Source organism: Pongo pygmaeus, chromosome 18, assembly GCF_028885625.2.
Source record: "Pongo pygmaeus isolate AG05252 chromosome 18, NHGRI_mPonPyg2-v2.0_pri, whole genome shotgun sequence".
In the NCBI taxonomy this organism is placed as follows: Eukaryota; Metazoa; Chordata; class Mammalia; order Primates; family Hominidae; genus Pongo; species Pongo pygmaeus.
In genome coordinates, this window is record NC_072391.2 from 65,678,067 (window position 1) to 65,690,560 (window position 12,494).

The 12,494-nt window shown below is 45.5% G+C and overlaps 1 protein-coding gene and 1 non-coding gene across 51 annotated transcripts in view; one reads left to right on the forward strand and one right to left on the reverse strand.

Annotated features, from left to right (window-relative positions):
- PRMT7 (protein arginine methyltransferase 7) overlaps nucleotides 1–12,494 on the forward strand; it is a 46,405-nt gene that overhangs the window by 1,654 nt on the left and 32,257 nt on the right. For 26 of the 50 annotated variants that reach the window (XM_063654424.1, XM_054454048.2, XM_063654421.1 and 23 more), the window contains 3 exons: nucleotides 3,256–3,433; nucleotides 8,763–8,799; nucleotides 12,038–12,187. In XM_063654424.1, the coding sequence (XP_063510494.1) occupies nucleotides 3,339–3,433; nucleotides 8,763–8,799; nucleotides 12,038–12,187 (282 nt within the window). In that variant the 5' untranslated portion in view covers nucleotides 3,256–3,338. The remainder of the gene's footprint in view (nucleotides 1–3,255; nucleotides 3,434–8,762; nucleotides 8,800–12,037; nucleotides 12,188–12,494) is intronic. The other 24 variants (XM_054454046.2, XM_063654428.1, XM_063654434.1 and 21 more) reach the window with 4 other exon arrangements.
- LOC129016424 (small nucleolar RNA U13) lies at nucleotides 615–716 on the reverse strand. The gene has a single exon (XR_008494819.2). It is a non-coding gene; the product is annotated as a small nucleolar RNA U13 (small nucleolar RNA).

Here is a 12,494-nt window from a genome sequence, read left to right on the forward strand (position 1 = left end):
TTGTAAATGGCCATGCGAGTTTACAACTCTTGGAGAATGAGGAGGGGGTCAGAGAATATCTCCTGAATCTGTAGTGTAGACTACTTCTGGGAGAGAACAAATAATAATGGATGAGGGCATTTAGCCAGAGAAGGTGTGTAGTGCCCACCAGAAGAGGTTCATGCCGTCATAAAATTGTTAACACAAGACATAGTTCCAGGTGTGTTTGTTTTTTTGAGATACTGTCTTGCTCTGTTGCCCAGGCTGGAGTGCAGTGGCGCGATCTTGGCTCACTGCAACCTCTGCCTCCCAGGTTCAAGCAATTCTCCTGCCTCAGCCTCCCAAGTAGCAGGGCTTACAGGCACCTGCCACCATGCCCGCTAATTTTTGGTATTTTTAGTAGAGACGGGGTTTCGCCATGTTGGCCAGGCTGGTCTCGAACTCCTGACCTCAGGTGATCCGCCTGCCTTGGTCTCCCAAAGTGCTGGGATTATAGGCATGTCACCGCGCCCAGGCTGTTCCAGGTTTTGAAAAGACACTGTGGTCCTGGTTTTAGACTCAGCAACATCACAGACAAGAAAGGAATCCTATGGATAAAAGTTCTTCACTATAAGTTTTTTTTTTTTTTTTCTCCAGTTCAAATGGGTAACGTGCCAATGTAGCAAAGGTTTGAGGGAGGCATGTCTGACACAGGCACATGAACACCTAGTCGTCACGCTTATGAACTACAAAAGGATGACTCTTAACCTTGAAGTGACTTCAGAATTGATTCCACATGGACCACAGGATTAGTATGTCAGGACTCTACCATATGGATCCTATTGATATGTTTGACACCTGGTCCAGTGTTACGTCACTAAACTGATTTAATGTGCATGATTGTCTAAGCCTTTCTAATTGGATGAAATGCCTTCTCCCTCCACAACCCCCCCTTCTCCTCCTGCCTCAGCTGAATCCACCTTTTAAGCCTTCCCTGAACATTCAGTCAGATATGGCCATTTCTTTCTCTACTCCAGCGTTTGTTGGACACAGTTTTCTAATGCACATTACAGATTCTGATAGTTCTAGGTATTCTATCTGTAAAATAAATGTTAGTACATGAGATAAAGTGGATTATAGCAATGCTGTTAAACTGCTGGTTGCAACCCATTGATGGGTCCTGACCAGCAAGTAAAAGTGCAGCTGGGTGCCGTGGTGCTTGCCGGTAGTCTGGCTACTTGGGAGGCTGACGTAGGAGGATCCCTTGAGTCCGGGAGTTTAAGGCTGTAGAGTGTAATGATCATGCCTGTGAATAGCCACTGTGATCCAATCTGGACAGCAGGGAGATCCCATCTCTTAAAAACAGTAAAAATGAAATAGAGCATATCAGAGGGCTTTGTTCGTAGGAAGTCAGTATTGTTTTGTGGAACATTTAGTTGTATGCGTATATGCAGGTATGTGTATTGAGTCTCATTGTAAAGTATATTTCTTACTGGGGTTATCAGAAAGTTTTAAAACCATTAGACTAGGGGATAGGTGTGCTGGGATTTTAGAAGTAGAGTTTTACCTGGACAAATTGTCTACTTTGAACCTGACTGCCTGCCTGAGTTTGTTCAGGGAAGATTGTTTCTAATCTATTTGCTTTTTGTTTGTTTTGGCGACGGAGTCTTACTCTGTTGCCCAGGCTGGAGTGCAGTGGTGCGGTCTCAGCTCACTGCAACCTCCGCCTCCCGAGTTCAAGTGATTCTCCTGCCTCAGCCTCCCGAGTAGCTGGGAATACAGATGTGCGCCACCATGCCTGGCTAATTTTTGTATTTTTAGTAGAGACGGGGGTTTCGCCATGTTGGCAAGGCTGGTCTTGAACTCCTGACCTCAGGTGATCTGCCTGCCTTGGCCTCCCAAAGTGCTGGGATTACAGGTGTGAGCCACCGTGCCCGGCCTGTTTCTCATCTATTTGTGTAAGAATTCCATGTTTACTTACTCTAGATAACTTCAAAAGAAAAAAAACTCTGGCCAATAAAATGCCATAGGAATGTTTAGGGATATGTGGAGTAGGCATTCTTTGTAAGGTTTCCTGAAGATGCACCAATGTTTAACAAGAAAGGAAGGGCAGTGTAGAACACCTGTTGCTTTCTGCATGGTAAGAGGGATGGGTATTGGGAGAGCCCACACCTGCTAAGGAGTGCCTTTAGATTTTGAGCGGTGGTGTTTCTCTGCTTCCCAGAAATAGATCTCTTTGGGGAGACAGGCCATACAAGACGTGAATCTGGTGACATTTTACTTATTTGAAGCAAAATTTTTTTAGATGATGGTTTTTAAAAATTGCTTTTAAAATTAAAATTTGAATAGATAAGAAGTAATCACTATAAAAAATAATGAAGCATAAGGAATGCTAGTATTAGCTGGGTGTGGGGCACTCACTTGTAGTCCCGACTACTGGAGAGGTTGAGGCAGGAGGAATGCTTGAGCCCAGGAGTTTGAGTCCAGCCTGGGCAACATAACGAGACCCCGTCTTTTTAAAAAAAAATAAAAAGAATGCTAATATCGTGAACATTTATGTTCCTACGACCCAATTCAAGAAAAAGAACAATACTTTTGAAGTCCACTGCATACCCCTCCTTGATCCCATCTCTTTCTCTTCTCTTTTAGAAGTGAACTATCCTGATTCCTTGCTATGCTTTTTAGTGTGATCCCTGAAGAATGTATCGTTCCATTTTGCATAGCTATAAATTTCATAGAAATGGAATCGTATTGCATGTGTTGTGTGATTTGCTGTTTTTACTCATCATTATATTCCTGGGATTATCCATTTTTAGGTTTATGTGTGGCTGTGATTTATTGTTTAGATGAAAGTTTTCCTGGTTTGACTTGCTCTATCTTCATATTTTTCCTTAAGCTAAGGGTTCAGTATACGAAGGCAGTATTGGTGGCACTTCTTTACCAGCACCCCATCTCTTCTCCTTCTCCTAGCCTTGAGGGCTGCACCTAGATGAACCTGTGAGGCTCATTTGACCCTTTTGGAAGCACCGAAGCCTGCTGAAGTTTCCAGACATCTGTATGAATCTGTTGTAGTTTTTTAATGTTATATGCTGAATATAAAACCAAGTAACTCCTGCTGGAAACATTTACAATATTGATAAATACTGTCAGTGGCTTTGACATTTTTGTCAGTTTCTTGATTTTTTTCACCCCTTTTGTCTCCCCTTCCCCCCTCCACATTTTGGGGCATTATGCTGTTAATAGATTTTTTTCTGTTCGTTTGTTTATATACCTCCTGTTTCCTTCTGGTATTAATAGGTTTCTGACAGTCAGACTTGTCCACAGGAACTCAACTGGCAAGGCTGCTTTTTTGTGCTAAAACTGGGGAGCTAGTGGGCACCATGAAGATCTTCTGCAGTCGGGCCAATCCGACCACGGGGTCTGTGGAGTGGCTGGAGGAGGATGAACACTATGATTTCCACCAGGAGATTGCAAGGTACTGGGTTGGTTTATGGCAGGCTGTAGCTGGGTGGGGCACTTGATCTCAAAACAGATGCCTTGGGATCCAGTCTGAGCATGGGCTAGGCTGTCACCCAGTGCTTATGATGAGGGCTGGTGTTGGTCCTGAGCAGGTCTGCTCAGCCAGGTAGGTATATGTGGCAGTTAGGCAAAGTCATGCCTGTTTGGAGAGTCAGACATTATGTAGCAGCCTTAGCAGAGCCTCAGCATCTGTTTAATGGAGCAAAGAAAACCCAAGCCTCAGTAGTGTTGATGAAGTTGAATCATTTACTTGCCTTACTGAAATGGTGACATGTTCATCATATGGTTAAATTCTTTTGAATGAAAAAAATGAAAATTTTTTTTTCCCCTTAGAAGAAATATTTAAAAGTATGTGAGTTGTTGGCCAGGTGCAGTGGCTCACGCCTCTAATCCTAGCACTTTGGGAGGCCGAGGTGGCCAGATCACCTGAGGTTGGGAGTTCGAGACCAGCCTAACATGGAGAAACCCTGTTTCTACTGAAAATACAAAATTAGCCGGGCATGGTGGCTCATGCCTGTAATCCCAGCTTACTTGGAAGGCTGAGGCAGGAGAATCACTTGAGCCTGGGAGGCAGAGGTTGTATTGAGCCGAGATCGTGCCATTGCACTCCAGCCTGGGCAACAAGAGCGAAACTCTGTCTCAAAAAAAAAGTATGTGAGTTGTTATGTAGCAATCGTTAAGTGCATTCAGTGTGCCAGCATTGTGCTAAGGCTGTGGATACCAGATGAAGAAGATCCTGTTCTCATCTTGAAGGACCATGCAGTTTTGTGGAAGAGACAGGCACATACAAAATTACAGCACAAACGCTGGGCACGGTGGCTCACGCCCGTAATCCCAGCACTTTAGGAGTCAAAGGGTGGGTGGGGGCTAATCACCTGAGGGTCAGGAGTTCGAGACCAGCCTGGCCAACATGGTGAAACCCTGTCTCTACAAAAAAAAATTAGCTGGGAGTGGTGGTGGGCGCCTGTAATCCCAGGTACTCGGGAGGCTGAGGCAGGAAAATCACTTGAACTCGAGAGGTGGAGGTTGCAATGAGCCAAGGTTGTGCCACTGCACTCCGGCCTGGGTAACAGAGTGAGACTCTGTCTCAAAAAAAAAAAAAAAAAAAAAAAATTACAGCACAGTGAGATAAAGGCACAAGAGGTCACGGAAGCAGCAAGAACCAGCTGGATTTGAGGTGGGAGGTAATGTTTGAATAATTTCTCAGTTCTAAAGGAAGAGAAGGTGAAGTCTGAGCAGCAGGGATTACATGTAAGCTTTCAGGTGAGCAAGTTTATGGCTGGGTGCAGTGGCTCACACCTGTAGTCCCAGCTACTTGGGAGGCCAAGGCAGGAGGATTGCTTGTGCCCACAAGTTCAACATAGTAAAACGCTGTCTCACAAACAAAAAAGACCAAAAACAGGCCGGGCACGGTGGCTCATGTCTGTAATCCCAGCACTTTGGGAGGCCAAGGAGGGCAGATCACCTGAGGTTGGGAGTTCCAGACCAGCCTGACAAACATGGAGAAACCCCGTCTCTACTAAAAACACAAAATTAGCCAGGTGTGGTGGCGCATGCCTGTAGTCCCAGCTGCTTGGGAGGCTGAGGCAGGAGAATCACTTGAACCTGGGAGGCGGAGGTTGCCGTGAGCCGAGATCACGCCATTGCACTCCAGCCTGGGCAACAAGAGCTAAACTCTGTCTCAAAAAAAAAAAACAAAAAAAAACACACACACACACAGATGGGCTAGTTTGGGGAGCAGCTAGCAGTTTACTGCAGCTGGAGTGTGGTACAAAAGTACTATGGTAAGAGAGGCTGCCGAAAGCATAGGCGGGGTCATTTTGTAAAGGATGGTAGCAAAATGCAGGAAGAGGAACATGAGTTTAAGTCCAAGCTCTGCCACTTCTTTACTCTCTTGGCCAAGTTACTTCTCTGAGCCTTAATATAAAATAATATATACTTCAGTATAATAATATATTATCTCACAGTATAATACAGTTATCTTAGAATTGTTTGATGATTAAATGTAATACAGTATCTGGTGCAGAATTAGGGTTTAAAATATTTATTTATTTATTTTTTTTTTTTTTGAGACGGAGTCTCGCTCTGTTTCCCAGGCTAGAGTGCAGTGGCACGATCTCCGCTCACTGCAAGCTCCGCCTCCTGGGTTCATGCCATTCTCCCGCCTCAGCCTCCCGAGTAGCTGGGACTACAGGCGCCCGCCGCCATGCCCGGCTAATTTTTTGTATTTTTAATAGAGACAGGGTTTCACCGTGTTAGCCAGGATTATCTTGAGCTCCTGACCTTGTGATCCACCCGCCTCAGCCTCCCAAAGTGCTGGGATTACAGGTGTGAGCCACCGCACCCGGCCAGGGCTTAAAATATTTCTAAACATTTTGGACATTATTTTCTTGTTTTGTTGTTGTTGAGACGGAGTCTTACTCTGTTGCCTTGGCTGGAGTGCAGTGGCACAGTCTCGGCTCACTGCAATCTCTGCCTCCCAGGTTCAAGCGATTCTCTTGCCTCAGCCTCTTAGGTAGCTGGGATTACAGGCACCTGCCACCACACCTGGCTAATTTTTGTATTTTTAGTAGAGACGAGGTTTCACCTGTTGGCCAGGCTGGTCTTGAACTCTTGACCTCAGGTGATCCACCCGCCTCTGCTTCCCAAAGTGCTGGGATTACAGGTGTGAGCCACTGCGTCAGGCCTGGATGTTATTTTCTGAGTGATCTATTAAACAGGAGAGAAAGAGGATTGGATTGCATTTTGGAACACTCACTGAGAGCGGTGTGGAGAGGAGAGCATTTGGGGATATTGTAGTCCCAGAGCTGCATAGTCCCAGAGGAGACAGCTCGGGGGAGCTTGAGTTTGGTAACTCACTGGATATGATGGAGGGAGAGAGAAGATTCAAGAAGCACCAAGACTTCTGGTTAGAATGACAAAGTGGATGGGGCCTGCAAGGAAGGAATGGGTGGTGTGGGGAGAGGAACACGATGGAGATTAGGTGTTTAGGTTTGGACATCCACATAGAGATGCCAATGGCAGATAGAATTTTGGGTCTGGAGACAGAATTTGTAGTTGTTGGAACTGAAACTGGGAGAGGTTGCAGTCTCTCAAGGGGGTGTGGAATGCGAAAGGTAGAGGGCTGAAGAAGGAATCCCGGAATAGCTGAGGAGGCAAAAGGAGAAGGGCGAGGGAGATAGCCAGCATGGAAAGGAAGAAAGAGGAGTGTCTAGCAAGGTCAGAGGCACCGGGAAGTCCCAGATCCTGAAGACTGACATCAGCTGCAGGAGTGAGCTGGTGGTGGTTACTGAGAGTGATGTCAGTGGAATGGTGGGCAGTAAGTGTGTGAAGAGGCCAGGAAGGTGGTGAGTGAGATGCCTTTTAAATAGTAAGCAGAGGTAGAAAGGACTGCATTTCAGCTAAGCATCCATAGCTGGCTTCAGATATAAAACCTTGATGTGCCCTTAAAAAAAAACAAAAAAAAAACCCCTTCTTTCAGTGCACTGCTCTTCAAAGTGTGGAATGTGGACCACCTGTGGTACAATTGCCTGGAGCACATTAGCCCAGCTTTCTCAATAAGGGGGAGAGAGAGAGAGAGAGAGAGAGAGAGAGAGATGAGAAGTGTGAGTTCTGGGACTCTGCATTTCAAGTAACCTTTCCAGTGATTCTAGTGTTGACCCAAGGCTGGAGGGCCTCTGTTTTAATGTGAGCTCCTTAGCTGTCCCCTTGAATTCCCAGAAAGCGTGGGAGGGCCTGCCTAGTTCTGGGTGCTCATCCTGACCCCACCTGAGGGTTTTCAGTGTGTGAATTACTGCAGTAGGAAATATGGAGAAGTGACTCTCCTCCCTTTAGTACAGTATTGGTGAACTCTTTAGTTTTCCCTGATGACGTTAAGTGAACATGCCCAGTGGGGTACCTGTCACATACACAGTGGGTGTATGTGAGTGCTACTCTTTCCCCGGCTGCTCTCCCTAATACTACATCAGTGGTTATCCCCAGGCACAGATGTACGCAAGGTTAGGTCGAGTATTAGGCAGATTGAGTCTGAGTTTTTCCTGAGGAGGAAAATGTATAGCATATAGCAAGATCAAGATGCTAGTGGCTGTGGAATTACTGTGACAGGGCTAACTGCCGAGACCAGCTGGGTCATGGAGACCCTAACCCAGCGGCGCTAGAGGAATTAAAGACACACACACAGAAATATAGAGTGCAGAGTGGGAATTGGGGGGCTGACAGCCTTCAGAGCTGATAGCCATGAACAGAACTTTGCCTACATATTTATTGACAGCAAGCCAGTGATAAACATTGTTCCTATAGATTATAGATTAAAACAGGAAACAAGGGGATGGGCTCTGGCTAGTTATCTGCAGCAGGAACATGTCCTTAAGGCACAGATCACTCATGCTGTTGTTTGTGGTTCAGGAACGCCTTAAGCGAAAACCGCCCTGGGTGGGCCAGGTATTCCTTGCCCTCATTCTGGTAAACCCACGACCTTCAGTGTGGGCGTCATAGCTGTCACGAGCATGTCACAGTGCTGCAGAGATTTTGTTTATGGCCAGTTTTGGGGCCTGTTTTTGGCCAGATTTGGGGGCCTGTTCCTAGCAGCTAACTACTGGAGCATTTTTAGGTCTGAGAACATCTTTCTGAGACTTTTTTTCTGCAGCACTAGAGAATAACAGCTTGAAACTCTATTAAAATAAAGTGGCCAGGTGCAGCGACGGATGCTTGTAGTTCTGCTGAGGCAAGAGGATCTCTTGAGCTAAGGAGTTCAAGGCTGCAGTGCCCAATGATTGAGGCTGTTCATAGCCACTGCACTACAGCCTGGGTGACATAGCAAGACCCTGTTTCTAAAAATAAACAAAAAAATAGGCCAGGCGCGGTGGCTCACACCTGTAATCCCAGCACTTTAGGAGGCCAAGGTGGGTGGATCACTTGAGGTCAGGATTTCGAGACCAGCCTGGTCAACAGGGTGAAACCCCATCTCTAATGAAAATACAAAAATTAGCCAGGCATGGTGGTGAGCGCCAGTAATCCCAGCTACCTGGGAGGCTGAGGCATGAGAATCACTTGAACTTGGGCGGCAGAGGTTGCAGTGAGCCGAGATTGCACCACTGTACTCCAGCCTGGGTGATGGGGTGAGACCCTGTCTCAAAAAAATAAATAAAAATAAAAGACAACCAAAAAATAGTTTAAAATAGGTGACACATTTGTTCTATCTGTTTAGGAACGTGTTTATATATGTGAATACTCTTGTGTGTTGATGTGTATCTTGCAAAGGTTACTGACTGTCTTTTGTTTTTTAGGTCATCCTATGCAGATATGCTACATGACAAAGACAGAGTAAGTGTAAAAGGAAACTATTATCTTGATGTGGGGTGTTTTGAAGTCTTGGATTACAAGAAGGTTAAAAATCCCTGGGGGTCATGATGTTAAATGATACTGAGAGGCATGTGGTGTAGAAGTCAGGAAATCAGTTGGGAGGCTGGGTCCTACTTCTGGCTCTGTTTTTGTTGTTTAATCTCCCAGCTTTATCAAGATAGAACTGACAAATAAAAATGGTCTACGTTTATAGTATACAATGTGATGAATATATGTATATGGTGTAAAATGACTGAATCAAGCTAATTAACATATCTACCACCTCATACTTTTTTGTGTGTGGTGAGAACATTTAAGATCTACTCGCTTGGTAATTTTTAAGTGTACATTATTAACTATAGCTCACAATGCCGTACAGCAGATCTCCAGAACTTATTCATCCTGTCTGACTGAAACATCAGTTCCTCTCCCTCAGCAGGTACCATTCTCTGGGCTTCTGAGTTCAACATTTTTTTTTTTTTTTTTGAGACAGAGTCTCACTCTGTCACCCAGGCTAGAGTGCAGTGGTGAGATCTCGGCTCACTGCAGCCTCAGTCTCCTGAGTTCAAGCGATTCTCCTGCCTCAACCTGCCTAAGTATTGGGATTACACCTAGTATTGGGATTATACCTAGTATTGGGATAATACTATTATTATACTATTATACCTAGTATTGGGATTATAATCTGGGATTACAGGTGCGTGCCATGACGCCTGGCCTTCACTGTAGTTTTAATTTCCATTTTTAATTTTAATTTTATTTTTTTGAGACCGGGTCTCTGTTGCCCAGTGCAGTGGTGTGATCTCGGCTCCACTGCAGCCTCGACTTCTCGGGCTTAAGCGATCCCCCAACCTCAGCCTTCCCAGTAGCTGGGACTACAGGCATGCCACCATGCCCGACTAATTTTTGTATGTTTTGTAGAGACGGAGTTTCACTGTATTGCCCAGGCTGGTCTTGATCCCCTGAGGTCAAGTGATCCACCCGCCTCGGCCTCCCAAAGTGCTGGGATTATGGGCATGAGCCACCGCGCCCGGCCATCATGTGCTTGTTTACCATGTGTATGTCTTTGTTCTAGTCTAGGGTTATGAACATAGATGTGATTCTTGATAGACACTGCCACATTGCCTTCAAAAAGGGTTCCAGATTCACTGTAGTATCTTCAAAACTGGGTCATTAAAAAGTGACAGCTAATTTAATGGCGTTGTTAAAGTGAAGGCTGTGCCATCCCTGGTTTGCAATTGAGGACGCTGTTCATCAGTTTTTTTTAACTTAAAAAATAAATAAAACAAGGCCAGGCACAGTGGCTCATGCCTGTAATCCCAGCACTTTGGGAAGCCGAGGCAGGCGGATCACGAGGTCAGGAGATCGAGACCATCCTGGCTAACATGGTGAAACCCCGTCTCTACTAAAAATACAAAAAAAAACCAGGCGTGATGGCAGGCAGGGCCTGTAATCCCAGCTACTCAGGAGGCTGATGCAGGAGAATGGCGTGAACCTGGGAGGCGGAGCTTACAGTGAGCCGAGATTGCACCACTGCACTCCAGCCTGGGCGACAGAGGGAGACTCTGTCTCAAAAAAAAAAAAAAATTGTGGTAAAAACACATAAACAGTCATACTGATTGTATGTAAGACATAAATGCACTTACTTTAACAGTGAAATAGTTCTATATTTCTGTGAAAAATTATTTCACCCAGACTAAACATTTTTGTGCTTTACCTCAGAGGCAATGTCATTTCTTCTTCTTCTTCTTCTTCTTTTTTTTTTTTTTTAACAAGAATGAGTCTCCCTCTGTTGCCAGGCTTTAGTGCAGTAGCGTGATCTCAGCTCACTGCAACCTCCACCTCCCGAGTTCAAGTGATTCTCCTGCCTTAGCCTCCTGAGTAGCTGGGGTTACAGGCATGCGCCATCATGCCCAACTAATTTTTTGTATCTTTAGTGGAGATGGGGTTTCACCATGTTGGCCAGGTTGGTCTCCAACTCCTGACCTCAGGTGATCCACCCGCCTCAGCCTCCCAAAGTGCTGGGATTACAGACGTGAGTCACTGCACCTGGCCTGGTAATTCTAAAGAATATTCAGTTCTAGATATTTTCTAATTCCAGTCTGATTTAGTCTTTTGCCCATCAGTTTAGAAGTGTGTTTCTTAATGTTCGAAAAATTTTTTTTCTTTAGTTGTGTTTCTGGTATTAAGATTTCTGACTTGTTTTGCATTGCGGTCAGAGGATATCACCCTTTTGATGCCAGTTCTGTATTAGCTGTCTACTGTTATTTAACAAATTACCTTAAATTTTAATAATCTCTTAATATTTCTTACTAACTTAGCAGGTCATCAGTCTATTTAAAAGATTTGCACGTATTTTTTCCATCATCTTTAGTTATTTTCAACAGAAGGGTCACTATGCCTATTGAGTCAGACCGTTATAGATGAAAGATGTATCTGTTTACTAAAGACCAGAAGTAAAAATCTTCAAGATGTAAAGAAGTTATTTTCTGATGGGGAAAATAGTTTTTAGTGAAGCTCTCTGAGTTAGAGTCGGTAAAGGAAAACAAGCCATACAAATTGCAGCAGAGTGGCTTTAACACAAGGAGCTGGCTACCCAGCTGTGGGAGGGCTAGAAAGCAAATGGGAACGCTGAGTAACCTAGCAGTAGAGATTGCAGGGAGCAGTTACCTTGCTTAGGGCTGAGAAACTAAACGAGAAGATTAGGATTTCCAGAAGCCACAAGCATTGAGGAGAGATCCTGTGGACCACTGTCCAAGTACGGCTGCAGCTCTGAGGGGCCCAAGGAGCTGGTTATGGGATCACTGGGAGAAGCTGGAGTCTGCAATCAAACTGCCCCTACCGAGAGGACCCTGATGAGAGCAGCAGCATGCAGAAAGGAGCAAGCCTGCTCTGTCCTCCTACTTTCCAGTCGCCCTCTTGGTCCCCCTTTTGGCTGTACCTAACAGTTAGAAAAAGGAGAACATGGTTTGCAGGGCTCTGGCATCACTTAATAGAGGATAGAAGAGTGAGTGTGGAGCAGGGACAGTTGCTTAATAAAGGGCAAGGGGCTGATTCACAAGACCTGCCCAACTCAGCCAGAGCTGTTCTGCCAGGGGCCAGAAAGGCCATAGGGCCCTGACTTGCACTGCCACTGCCATCTGTGACTCTAGAACTTTGCAAAGCACCTTTCCACTTACTTATAATAACTGGTAGTAAGTGACAGCCGTGTCTTCCTTAGAATGTAAAATACTACCAAGGTATCCGGGCTGCTGTGAGCAGGGTGAAGGACAGAGGACAGAAGGCCTTGGTTCTCGACATTGGCACTGGCACGGGACTCTTGTCAATGATGGCGGTCACAGCAGGCGCCGACTTCTGCTATGCCATCGAGGTAAGCCATTCCCTTCAGGTGTGTGTCGTGCATCTTGCATGGGAAATCCCCTGTGCTCTTGCACTTTCCCCATCTGTTCCTTCACAAACATTCATGGAGTGCTCACTCTGCCAAGCACAGAGCCAGGCTCTGAGCATATAGAGATGAGTCAGACACAGTTCCTTCCTCCAGGAGCTAATTTTCTCCTCTGTCAGCCTAGGCTGCACATCAGAATTACTAGGAGCTTTAGAAAATACTTACAGGCTGGGCACAGTGGCTCACGCCTGTAATCCCAGTACTTCGGGAGGCTGAGGCAAGAGAATTGCTT